Below are 13,247 nucleotides of genomic sequence, written 5' to 3' on the forward strand. Positions count from 1 at the left end.
GTGTGACAATTAAGCCTTTCAGAAAGCTGCAACCTGCAGGGCCAAAGTCAATGATACTGAAGGCATACTGGATAAAGACCGGCGTTTGAAATTCTTTTACTAAATTCCTCTTTTAGTGTCATAATTTCTTTCATAGCTATGATGCTTCTCATCGATGTTGTTATAGCTTATGTTTTCCTCTTTATAAACCAGTATTGTGGAGCTTGTACCACTAAATGGGCTCGTATGAATATTCTTCTGCTTTTTAATGTTTCTGCATGACATGATATTTTCCTGAATTTATAATCTAGCACCATTGATCACCATAGCATCATGTTGCTTGTATTCTGCTAATAATGAACACTCTCTTAAATCTTGTTTGAGATTGGATGCCACCTTTTCTTTTGCAATTTTTCCATCTGAAAATGGTTCATTTTAGCATTAGTACTGCGGGGTTTGGAAACCATACAGATCTTTTCATATGCTTTGCCAAAAATCATTTCTTTTGTACTCATAAATCATTCGGAAGTTTGCTTGTTTGATTTGGACAGGTGGTGATAGTTTTCATTACCCTTGCAACTTAGAATAATTGTTTCTCAACTACCATTTGAAGTTTTTTTTCAAAGGCGCCTCTAAAAACCAATTTTTTGCAATCCAAATATAAACTTAGAAAACCTGGTTTTTCTCATGTTACAAAAAAAAATTAGAAAACTAGGCTTTCAGAAAAAAAGATTTTTTTTTTTTTTTTTACAAAGCCAGGTTTTGACAAAAAACCATTTTTTTAAGGGGGTGTATCCAAACTCAGTCGAGTTTGGTAGAAGCCCGAAAGGCACTTGTTTCGTAATATGGCGTCTCGTTCGTTTCCTTGGGAAATATATTCGATGCGTTTTCCATTTATGGGCGTATCACGAAAAGTGTGTGCGTCAGTCATCTGTTCTAGATAACCGAACCCAAAATAAAAGATGAGAGACGGTGGCAATCGAAGCATGGTCCACGAGAAGAGGATATTATCCAGATATAATTCTCGGTCTCCCTGAGCATCTATCCCTTGATTCTTTGGTTCTTCCTCTTGTCTTTGTTTGTCCCATTGCTTCTAGTTTTAAACGCACCGTGTGTTGGAGTTTTTGGAGGAAATTTCGATTTGGCCTTCTTCCAGAAAGCTTTTCTCGGGTACGCTTCATCCGCTTTTAAGACTTAACATCATATTTTTGTTACATGAATTTGCGGAATGCCGGAAGCCGTTGTTGGTATTTGTCATTCTAGGATCCAAGGCCTGTACTGTGTTATGATCTGCGTGTTGGTTAATTCTCATTTTCGGCTTTTCCTTTTGGTGGGTGTAAGTGTAACGTGTTTGAGTCGTTGAACTCGTCGAGAATTGCTTGATATGTTTTTGCATGTGCAAGTGCGTGGATTGACTCAGTTAACGTGTTCCCGTCTGGCTTCGCATGTTGAATCGTTTTGGTGCTAAATTTAACCCCTCGTTTTTGCGGTTAGGTAATTATTTCGCATTGAGGATCTTTTGCAGCATGTCTCTCTCTCTAAACGAGAAAGACCGCTAGGAAGAGAAGATTTATTATCCCTCAAAATTCACTACCTTGAACTCCATCATCTACTGAATGGTATTACTTCCTAATTGCATACTTGAAGAAGACTCATCGAGGCCACCAACTTGGAGAACGAACAGTCGTTCGGCAATCTAGTGCCGATTAACCGAAACTTTTCTATCAGATACTAATGCCTGCTGCATTGCTGTCTTAATATTTCATTAGCTGGAAGGACTAGGCCTTTGTTAAGATAGCAATAAAAGTACAATTCTAGTTTCATTTATTTAAGTTGTTATAAGTTGAGTTACTGCGAGCAGTGCGTGTTTGTAATAACTAGTAAATTCTCGTTGTTTCATAGGTTTAAATTTTGGGGGGTTTATTGCTGTTTTTTTTTTCCTATGAAGGAGTTACTGGTGACTACAATTTTTTGCCTATGCACAGAATTGAAGGTGGGTTGTGCGTAGGAAAATGGACAGATTGTGTGGTCCTGCTCGTGTCATGATAGTCTCGGATCTTGACCATACGATGGTATGCTATCTCGGATTGGTTTTGTGCCTTTTGACCATTTCCAGTTGCTTGTGTTGCATATGAACGAGATACTGAATTCTTATAGGTCGTAAAACATAAACGATTGCATAAACAGTTAAACTTGTTTTGCAGGTTGATCATCATGATCCAGATGATTTGTCATTGCTTAGGTTCAATGCCTTATGGGAAGCACATTATAGGCATGACTCGCTGTTAGTTTTCTCTACTGGAAGATCGCCTACACTTTACAGAAAGCTGAGGGAGCAGAAGCCAATGCTATCTCCTGATATAACTATAATGTCAGTGGGGACTGAGATAACATATGGTGAAGCTATGCTGCCAGATGATGGTTGGGAACATGTGCTGAACCAGAAATGGGATAGGGAGATAGTTATTGAAGAAGCATCCCATCTTTCACATCTCAAGTTCCAAGTAGGCTAGTTCTTGCTTAAATACTTACTGGAGACAATAATCTAGTTGTTACTGAATAATAACTATAAGAACGTCTAGTAAAAGCAAGTTTGTTGAACATGTCATGATGTTCGTCCTGTTATGATTGTTTGAAAATTCTGCAGTCACCAACTGAGCAACGACCGCACAAAGTTAGCTTCTATGTGGAAAAGGAGCGTGCCCAGGAAGCAATTGCCACATTCTCAAAGACACTAAAGGATCGTGGGGTAAGAGAGTTATTTGACATGTTAAAAGTCCAATGGAAGAACATACATGTGAGCATGAGTTTTATGTGTATATAGTGCAAAATCTTTCCACTTTCTAAAAGACAAATTTTAAATGATTGACATTAGAAATCTTTAGGTTATGCCATCACCTTTTAAACTTCACAAGTCACAGTCCTTGTTTCCTTAATAGCAAGGCCTTATAATGAAACCATCCTGGAAGATTTGAAGGGCTGATTTGGCAGTATAATCATCTCCCATTTAGCTTTATAAAGCTTGAACATAACTACAGACAAGGATACACTGTCTGAAGATCTGGAACCTGTTGTTTTAAAGCCACTCTTATTTGTCTCTGTAGTTTCCGAGTAGTCAACCTGGACGAAAACAGCACTAATGCAAAATGAATCTCCACCTCTTTCTATATTTCTTCAGGGATACGTGCCACTTCAAGGAACAAAAGGATTGGTATATTGACCCACATCTCTCTGTAACCTTGCCCTCCCAAACACATACATGCACAAGTTGATGTCACTAAGTAAACTGTCTTTTTCTTTTCTTTTCTTTGATTTCAATACCTCTTGCTTCTTTTAATCCTTGTCTTAGGAACAGGTTTCGTTTTTGCTCATGTAGTTGTTCATGTATACTGCACATAATGTGATTGTGGCTTATTTGTTTGTTCTACCGCAAGTAGTTCTCTTTTCTTGAAAGCTAACTCTCATTTTGCTCACCTGTTTTAGTTAGATGTGAAAATCATTTACAGTGGTGGCATTGATCTGGACATTTTACCCCAAGGGGCTGGTAAAGGACAAGCTCTGGCATATTTACTCAAAAAGTTCAATTCTGAGGGGAAGCTTCCCACAACTACTCTTGTATGTGGTGATTCAGGAAATGATGCAGATCTTTTCAGTGTGCCAGACGTTTATGGTGTCATGGTATGTCGCTCACAAGCAATATATTGTTCTTTACATAATTTAATATAAGTTGAGAGGCTAGGTACAGGCTTCTGCTTGTGTCCCTATTCATGTGAACGTTAACAAAAACTAAATAGATGGTTAACATTGAAGTTTTCAGCTTCCCAATTTTTAACATTGACCTTGAGTAAGGAACCAAATGGAACATCTGTGGGAGACAAATTTTGTGTGGTCTCATTTGGAATATACTGTCTTGACCATGTGAATCGATTAAATTGAAAAGTTTTCTTGTATATTTGTTGTAGCTTATACAGTTATATGTATGGCATGCTTATTACAATTTTATTGTTGTGTAACTTATTTGATTTGCAGGTCAGCAATGCTCAAGAAGAACTATTGCAGTGGCATGCAGAAAATGCGAAGGACAACCCTAAAATAATTCATGCGACTGAGAGATGTGCATCTGGAATTATTGAAGCTCTTGGCCATTTCAGGTTAGGAGCTGCCATCTCTCCGAGGGACATCACTGATTATTCTCAGTACAAGACAGAGGGTTTCATTCCTGGGCTTGAAGTAGTAAAATTTTATTGCTTGTATGAGAGATGGTGCCGTGCTGATACTGAAAATTCAGAGAAGCATCTGCAGGATATGAAACACACCTTTGTAAGTCATGCTTGATATAGTCACACTTTTTTCCATTGCATTTTACTTTAAGCAGGCTTGCTTTAAGAACAGGTTTAATTATGAAAACTTATCTATTTATTGTGACAACAATAGATTTCTGTTTTCGTGATTGCTTGTGATATTTCTCCTCTTACAGTTTCATTCTGAATTTTGCAGTCTGCGAATGGAGTCACTGTCCACCCATGGGGTGCTGAACAGTCCTTCTCCGATGCTGTGGAGGCATTAAGGAATTGTTATGGTGATAAGCAGGGAAAACCATTTCGGGTATGGATTGACAGGATTTCAGGGCAACAAATTCATTCGGATACATGGGTTGTGAAGTTTCGTAAGTGGGAGTTTTATGGTCAGTGCCGCTCCACTTGCAAGAATATCAATCTGCTATTCCCCATTAATCCTATTGAATTTTGTATTGCATTTCATGGCATAAGCATCGTGTTGCACCTAGATTTTTGAAATGATGGAACGTGACTTTATGAATTATAGGTCTACCTGTTATGATTTACATTCCAGTGAAGACTGTCCTAACATATCTTCTGTTTGCAGCTTGCAGCTTGTCTAAGACTCTGATGTTACTCCTATCTATTCTTCTAGTGAAATGATAGAGTTTAAAAATAAAGTTCGTGGACAATATGATGTTTTCACTCCCTTTAATACTTCATTTATTACTTGACAAAGTACCGTGGCGTTTTAAAACTGCAGCTGCTCAACAATTCCCATGTCCAGGACGCTTAGATACTTGTTCACATTCGTGTAGCTCAGTGATGATCTGCCTTGTAGGTTTTTTTGTTCTCTTATTAGCACTCCATTTGCTCATGTTGCTTCTAATTTCAGGGGAAGGGAGGCGAGGCTGCATCACAACTGCTATACTACAGTCAAAGGTAGTTCTTAGCAGGGATTTGAAACCATTTGTTTCCCTCGTTTAAATGAATGAGAATTTACCTTCAAGAAGCTTACTCTGAACTTTTAACAGGCCGGGCCATCAGAACAGTGCGTCTGGCTTCATCTGCATCAGACATGGCTAAATGAGATGGGAATCATGGAGGAGAGTGGGTGGATATTCTAGAAGGTGGGGAGATGCCTTATGCTGCACCACTTATATGTGTGAAAATTTATTTATATTATCCAACAGGGGAGCATTATCTTTCTGAGTGCGAGTTAGCTGGTGTTTGGTTCAATAATGGTGCATCTCCCGCGTATTGAACTTCAAGCATCGTGTTAACAATGACCACCCATACAAAATAAGCGGTTCACCTGTTGTGTTTCTCATTATTTCTTTCAAAGTGACCATGATCTAGTAGTCCCACCTTGTTGCTGGGAGTGGACCTTCCACACGATGTTAACCCTACTTTTCCCCACATAAATAATGGATCGTATTCTTTACGTTTTTGTTAACACTCAACTGATGATCTCTGCTGAAAAAGTTTATGATTTGCCATCATCACATTTTGCTGTATACATGCACACGTTCTCAAACAACTGTTTCCTCCAATTGTCTAACTGAATGAAACGCCAAGAACAGTAACACCACCATTCTTTATTATCTTTTTTTTTTTTTTGTTGCATGATTGCTGATTTCTCCTTCCCATAGATGCTATCCATCTTCATTTGGTCTTCTTCTGTACTGAACACACGCACACATTGAGAGAGAGAGAGAGAGAGAGAGAGAGAGAGAGAGAGAGCATAACTGTAGATGAATAGGAACGTCTCATATGAGATGAAATACAATGATAATTGATAAAGGCCACTGCAATCTGCTTCTGTGAAAAGTATGCACGTTCTCAACCAGCACCCTTGAAACCAACAGCCAAGCTCACCCCACTGGTATTTGTAGCCTTCAATTTGGCATGTACCGCAGTATCACATGTCCCGCTTCGTCTTCCTGGACAAAGAAGCATGCTGAAGCAGAAACACATGTTGATACGCCTTCAGTGAAGATACTGGCCGCAGGATATGGAGAATTTCCGGAAAGACATTCTTTTTGAATGTTGTCATGCCAAAGAAACACTGGAGACCTGATCCCAAATGAATCATGCAAGAATGCTTTTGAAAGCAGGAAGACAGAAAGCTCTTGGGAGATGAAATAGTTGAAATTGGCACTCCCCTTCTTTGTCAACACCTCCCATATTCATTTTTCTAAGCAGCTAAACCTCAAGTGCTTATCGAACTCCATGAGAGTTTCATCTACACTGTCACTTAAAGTTCCCAAGCCGAGTTCAGGATACGGTCTAATTAAATGCAGAAGCCAATTTTAAATTATGTTGCTGTTACAAGGAGCTGAAATCCTCCAGTCATCTTGAACTTCGTTCAACCACGGCCACTTGATGGGAGGCTGGAGGATTTCTTCATCCAAACTCAGATAGAAAAAATCTGCAAATTCTTGTTAGTATATCCAAGATATCCACTAAATGGGAATATAATTTGATTTTAGAACTCGTTTATTCAAAATATGGAAAAAGAAATCAGATCTACCAGACTCAGTTATCGAATCTCACCGTCCTACATCTGTTAATGGGTCGGCCTGCCACCAACATAGGCGGCTTTCAATTGGATCCTTTTAAGAGATACTGGTACCTGATTTGGATAAGAAGAATACTGAATCTTAATGCAGAAAGCCATTCTCGAATCACAAATGGAAATCATAGATCTTAAGCAGTTCCAATTCGGTCTTGATAAGTCTGGTGCAGAGTCTTTCAAGCAAACCCTGCCCAGTGGCAGTCTTATAGGAATCTATTATGTTTTCAAAAAAATTTGTGGGGGCCAAACGAAAATTTCTGAAAGTTTAGCTGGTAAAATTTGTTTTTCTTAAATCTCAAGAGGGGCAGGGCTTAAGCCTGTGCATCTAGTCGGCGCGGCCTAGCCTGATAATGAGTCGGGCTCAAACCAGCCTAACACCCAAAACCTGGGTCCAGGCTCGGGCCGACAATTAAAACCCGAGCCTGAGCTCGGCCCAGAACCAGCCCGATTAAATTAAAAAAATATTTTTAGTATAAAATAATATATAAATATAATTAACAGTAATAAAATTTTATAATTATATATATAAATTAATAAAATAAATATTTAAAAATGTATTGTGCCCACCTAGGCCGACCTGATAAATTATCAAATAGGCCCGGTGCTCTTTTTTTCAGGGCCGAGCCCAAGCTGAGCCGAATACCAGGTACCCGCTGGCGACTCAGCCCGATGCCCAGCCTTAGTCGTGCTCCTCCTTTATCCTGCCTGTTTACTCATCCAACGTGATTTAAATACTTGGCATGCTTAATAAAACACTCCTCCTTTCACAAGTTTTCTCAAATTTTGTTTGAATTGGATGTGAAGCTCGGTCTCAATTTTGATATTAATTATAAGAGACGGAAGCACGAGTGTTTCACTAATGAATATCTCATAGTCTAAATGTCTCAACTCGAGACGCGTGGCTTTGTTTGATAGCGATTACCCACAGAAGCCAACATAAGCTATTTATATATATTAATATCTCATGGCATAAACCATTTCTATATATTAATATCTCATGGCCGTCTACTCATTCACATATTGGTAGCGTTTTGTAAGTTACAATTTGAAGTATGTGTCTTTCAACCAGAAACTAAATTTCTAGCTTTTGGATTCTGGATCAGTCTTGCGTTTCAGATTTAAAGCTATTTTGGATCGATCTTGCATTTCAAATTTGAATATCCATCAAAGACACACCATTAAGGGGGCATTTGGCAATAAGAATACTAATATAGTGTTCCATGATTTTTTTTTTTAATTTGAGACAGATTTAAGAAACACTATATTTTAGCATCCACGAATCTACCTCGATATTTGAAACACCTTAATAAAATACAATGTATTGGTATTTTTATTGCCAAACATTGAGGATATAACCATACTTGAAAGATCCATAGGTTACAAATGGATGGTTTACAAGTATATAATGTAATCTTTTTTTTTTCTTTTCAGTAACAAAAATCTAAAACCCTAAGATAGATCCACCTGGAATTTAAAATCCAAGGTAATGATCAGAAACAGGACTTCAATGGGTTGAATTCATTCAAATGCCATTTTGAATTCAATCTTTTTGTTTTGCAGCAAAAAGGTTTAAAAAAAATAAAATAAAATAATAATAATAATAATAATATAAAAAATTCAAGCTATAAGGGTTCAGGTGACTAAACCTGAAACCAGGTACAAAGCCTGACAAGGATCTGACCCGATTCAATAAAACCGTCAGACCATATCCAATCAAACGAAATCCCATTGAATGGGATAAAGAAAAGGATTGATCCAGACTGAACCCGGACAGTTTATGTCGTCTTGCTCAGTCAAAGTCGTCGCTGGCGCTAGACAAGAGCCGTTGAGCGGGTGGTTGAGACAATTTTCACTTCAACACGACCTAGTAACAGAATTTTGACTTTGCCCCCTGTTTGATTCACAGCTTTCCAGCGACCCCCTATCTTAAGAGAACTTATTTTTAAAGTTTAGACTTAGATTATCTGGATTGCAAGCCTCGATGAGGATGACATAGTTGGTCGGTTTTGAAGATACAGGGAGACAACATATCTATTTTCAGTTTGATTTATGTGCATGCTACTCTTCTACATTGTAGATCGTGGCAGGTTGGACGTTCAAGTTGAAGAGTGTATTGTGAGACCTCAGACCGATGAGTCTAGATATGTCAATAGATCGGGTTCAGATCAGATATATCTTGAATCATATTCATTTTTTTAGACATTTGCTATTCGGATTTAAATTTAAATAAAGAAAAGTCCTACCAGAATCCGAATCTGAAATCTGATTCTACAATTTGAATCCAATTCGAATCTGAATTTTGAACTAGATTTTATGAATTTTTAAAATTTAATAGCATTACATACATGATATTCGTCTAAAAATGAATTTGAACCGGATTTTGCCAAAAAAAAAATTTCTTATTGTTAATTTCATAAGACTTGTTGGGGTTCATCCTCTATTTAGAAAAGTCGAAAGTACGTAGTAGTTAAACCAATAAAAGGACGCCGCTTTTCACAATTATGGTTAAAATGCGGGTGCCCAATGAAACTTTTCCTGAAAAGGAACGAAACGGGAAGCGGATGGTTTTGACGGTCAAACTGCGCCACGGCGACATTAATGCTCAAGCGTTTCTCGCTGGACTTCGTTTTCCCGCTCTCGGAACACAATTCCTAGACAACTATTTCTTGTTGATTCTTCCCTGTAATTCCTCGTTTGGAGGAAGAAGAAGAAGAAGGGATTGTGTTATTGGCCTGCAACTGCAAGGATGTGCCCTGAAGGCGTCGGATTCGTGGCGGTCATGGCGGTCTCCGGCAGCATCCTCTACGCCGCCCTCAGGGCGCACCGGCAGCTCGTCTCCGACTTCAAGAAGCGGATAGAGTTTGAGTTCAGCGTTGAGAGTTCGCCAGGTATGTCTCTCTCTCTCTCACGATCCCCTCCTGGTTTCATTTTCCTTCTTAATTTGTGCTTTCCGGGTCTTGATGGCGTTGACCCTCCGCCAATGGCGTCTGCAGAGCACGGAGAGCCCGTGAAGAAGAGGGTGACCTTCGCGGACGACACCGCCGACCCTTGTTCCGATGGCAAGGAGTACAGGAAGAGAAGGTCGACGGTGGGAAAGCGGCGGGGCCGCAGGGCGAGGAACGAGGAAGAATCCGGCGATCGGCCGGTGGAGATTCCGGCAGATATGCCGCCGAACAGGATGGCGTTGTATAGGGGGCTCAGAGAAGAGAGAGCCGTGAGGGAGACGATCCATTGACGCATCCAAATTCACCCCGTAAGCAACATCACATCTCCTTTTCTCCATTTTTTTTTCTCTTTTCGAAATTTCGACCTTGAAATGTCTAGTAGAAATCTGCAGAAACATGTCGATGGCGGCTCTATGAATTTGAATCTTTTGTTTGTCCAAAATTCAAAGAGCTTGTTTGGAAATTGGAATGCTGGGATTGATCGTCGGTCATACTCGCTGTATTTCTTGGGAAACATATCCTCTTTCAAAGTATATGATTCAAAAGCATCATGTTGTCACACCATATTTCCTCAAATAAAAGTAGTAAAGGCGCTCTTAATTACTTGAGGCCAATTTTTATGCGGTGGGGGCACATGGCGGTGCCAGTCCACATGTGTTTCAGGGTGGGCAGTTGCCCACACAGCTCTTTAAAATTCGTTTATTTTTATATTGAGAAATTTAATATTTATTGTTATACATATATATGTGCCCCTCTAAGATATAAATGTTTCTAAACATGTGCAAAATTTTCATCTGGGTTAATAAACCTTGGATTAATGTTCCCTTTTTTCCCTAATTAATGTAATTGTGAGAAGTCCTTTGTTTTGCATCTATGTATTTGCCAATTGCAGAAGGCTTAGTACATAAGAATCTTAGTGTTTGACACATTCAAACATTTTGGTGCTCACAAGCTTAGAAGATTGAAATGGGTTACTCAGGGACTGTTCAAATAAGAAAAATATTGTGTTTGTAGGACCCATAATCCAAAAACATCATTTTTTAAGATTCAAGAAGTGATTATAGGTGTTTTTAAAGCCATTTAATCAAATGTTAACACATATTTATAAAAGTGCTTCTTACCAATACTGTTTGCACCTGTAGCTGTCAGTATTAATTATGAAAAAAGATCAGCTAAATTGATCTATCTTTTCTTCTCAAACATAAACATGAACTACATGTGACAGTTCGGAAAAATGGGAACACATTTTCAGTTGTTTAGGTTAAGAAGAACACAATTTTCTACTCAGTCAGGATGACATTTGCATTTGATGAGGCAAATTAGAAAAATTAATTTGGTTAAGAACTCTGAGCTCATTTTAGATGTCCAAAAGTTCAAGTTAAGTTGTTTGGGTCCCAAAGTTTTCAAAATTAGGGCAGGTTCATGGAACCGTGTACATAGTGTTTCATGAATTTATCTCAATCTGTCTCAAAAATTGATTACCCTCATTCGGGGTGGCGTCGCCTCAGGTGATGGACTGTTGATGCTGGCTAATCGACGGTTGAGATCAACTTCCACCGACCGTTCGGTCTAAACCGGTTACACGCACGCGAATCGGTCCTCCAGTCATCTACATAAACACGAATCGGTCCTCCTGTCATGCCTCCGCTTACTTGGAGAGTCAAACCAACTAAACATATGTCACGTTCGGATCGGATGTATCTTTATCATAACTGATTAATCTGATGGACAATTATTACGTCTGATTTATCATATGTTCACCATATTCGGATTCAAATAGGAATGAAAAGTTCATTTAATGTCTGAAATCAATTTTAAATACACAATTCAAATTAAAAAAAAATCTGACTTTGATCTTCCTATTTAAATCCGAATCCGACTTTAAATACATATAACATATTTGCAATAAAGATTAGTAACACTTACAAAAATCAAATTAATGACCGAGATTTCACCGACCCGCCAGGCGACCAGCTATGTCGATGGCCAAATAATCTATGCATTCAAAGCCGAGCGTCTCGTTTTGAACTCTAAACCGTTACCAATGAACCGCTCTTGGAGCGTCCCGGATCGGAGGAACTGGTCCGGTTCTGTGACCGGGCGCCTGTCTGCGGTCAAATGGGAGGAGAGATAAGAACAAAGTGTTCCACGTCAGAAAATGACGTGGGCAGAACGCCACCGTGGCTGTCCCGCGTAGAAGGGACGGCTGGGAGACAGAAGTGTTCGTAGACAAGTTCTTTTGCCATCGTCACTTCCAATAATAACGAGAAGGCCACTCGTGCCTTCAAATTCTACTTTTTGTTTTCTTCTTGCGCCCAAAGGTGCACTGCCCCCTCTCGGATTCCTCTTAGCTGGTCAGAAATAGTTTTAGAGAAATAATTTCCAGCATTTATTTTTCAAAATATACCAAAAATATGTTTGAAATATATAAAATATGAAGAAATAGAATTAATTGAAACTGAACTATGTGAAAGCAATATTATTTGAAAAGTTTAAACGCGGTGCAAGTTTTAAAAAAGATTATAAGTTTTGGATTTTCTTTTTCCTTATAAAAGAAAGGATCAAAGGTTGAAACTTGACTGTGCTTTTGCTGCACCACCCAGAGTGATGAACAGCCCTTGTATAATATTTGCACATAAAAAGTATGAGATACAAGTATGGGCTACTGGGTCACAGGGAAGCCCGTACGGATATGTCAACTTTAAAATTTGTAGACAAAGAGATCCTACAAGTATATATATATATATATATATATATATATATATATATATAATACGGGTTTAGTGAGATATTAAAATACAAAATTTTAAAAGTTTCGAATATGAATGGACATCGAACTGGGTACCTGACAGACATAGAGTCGTTGGTCGGGCCTGGCGTGGTTTGGATCATCAGCAAGTGCTTTGGGCCAGTTAGAACCCTACTTTGTCAAGCCTCGATCTGCCGGATCCAATGCCCAACCTTATATTCTAGCTTTGTTAGCTTTGTTGTTGAGAAAAAAAAATTATAACGTGACCTTAAAATGCAAAAAAAGAGGCAAAATTTGCCAGTCAAACTTAGGAACTAATTTAGTCAAATGCTATGTCATCATATCTATTATTCTAAAATGAGTATGATTAAAAAAGAAAATCCTGGCCCCCAATAATTTGGTCTAGAAATTTTTTTTCAAAGATTTCCACACCGAAATAAAACTTTCTAGGACAGGATCTGTCAATTTTGGCCGGCGTCCTTCCTTGGCGGAGACGTAAGAGTTCTCACATAGAACAGCCCCACAACAGCTTGTTCCACCTATGCTCAAGTTGTCCAAATATGTCTCCCAGTGTTTTTTGTGAATCCATTCAAAGCTTAGCTACCAAAATGAAAATGAAAGTGAAATATGTTTGAGATGTTCTCCATAAACATAAACAGGGCCGGAGTCAGAATTTTTTCATGAAATGAACCAAATTAAAGTTTCTAAATTTTGACTAG

At 38.6% G+C, this 13,247-nt stretch overlaps 2 protein-coding genes across 5 annotated transcripts; both read left to right on the forward strand.

The window, feature by feature from the left end:
* The first annotated feature begins 877 nt into the window (after positions 1-877).
* On the forward strand, positions 878-5,700 carry LOC116246271 (sucrose-phosphatase 1-like). Of its 2 annotated transcripts, none has more exons than XM_031618054.2 (9): positions 878-1,149; positions 1,928-2,051; positions 2,184-2,483; positions 2,627-2,728; positions 3,463-3,657; positions 4,009-4,299; positions 4,477-4,663; positions 5,152-5,198; positions 5,291-5,700. In XM_031618054.2, exons 2-9 carry the CDS (start codon positions 1,992-1,994, stop codon positions 5,381-5,383), a joined length of 1,275 nt encoding a protein of 424 aa, XP_031473914.1. In that variant the 5' UTR covers positions 878-1,149; positions 1,928-1,991; the 3' UTR covers positions 5,384-5,700. The 2 variants fall into 2 exon arrangements, with proteins under 2 accessions (XP_031473914.1, XP_031473913.1); XM_031618053.2 differs by having other exon boundaries at positions 879-1,149; positions 1,965-2,051.
* A 3,729-nt stretch (positions 5,701-9,429) lies between these two features.
* On the forward strand, positions 9,430-11,404 carry LOC116245748 (uncharacterized). Of its 3 annotated transcripts, none has more exons than XM_031617274.2 (3): positions 9,430-9,722; positions 9,828-10,087; positions 11,288-11,404. In XM_031617274.2, the coding sequence occupies exons 1-2, from the start codon at positions 9,581-9,583 to the stop codon at positions 10,067-10,069; spliced, it is 384 nt and encodes a 127-aa protein (XP_031473134.1). In that variant the 5' UTR covers positions 9,430-9,580; the 3' UTR covers positions 10,070-10,087; positions 11,288-11,404. The 3 variants fall into 3 exon arrangements, with proteins under 3 accessions (XP_031473134.1, XP_031473136.1, XP_031473133.1); XM_031617276.2 differs by lacking the exon at positions 11,288-11,404 and adding an exon at positions 10,172-10,327; XM_031617273.2 differs by lacking the exon at positions 11,288-11,404 and having other exon boundaries at positions 9,828-10,327.
* The last annotated feature ends 1,843 nt before the right edge of the window (positions 11,405-13,247 follow it).

Source organism: Nymphaea colorata, chromosome 1 (assembly GCF_008831285.2).
Source record: "Nymphaea colorata isolate Beijing-Zhang1983 chromosome 1, ASM883128v2, whole genome shotgun sequence".
NCBI classification, from domain to species: domain Eukaryota; kingdom Viridiplantae; phylum Streptophyta; class Magnoliopsida; order Nymphaeales; family Nymphaeaceae; genus Nymphaea; species Nymphaea colorata.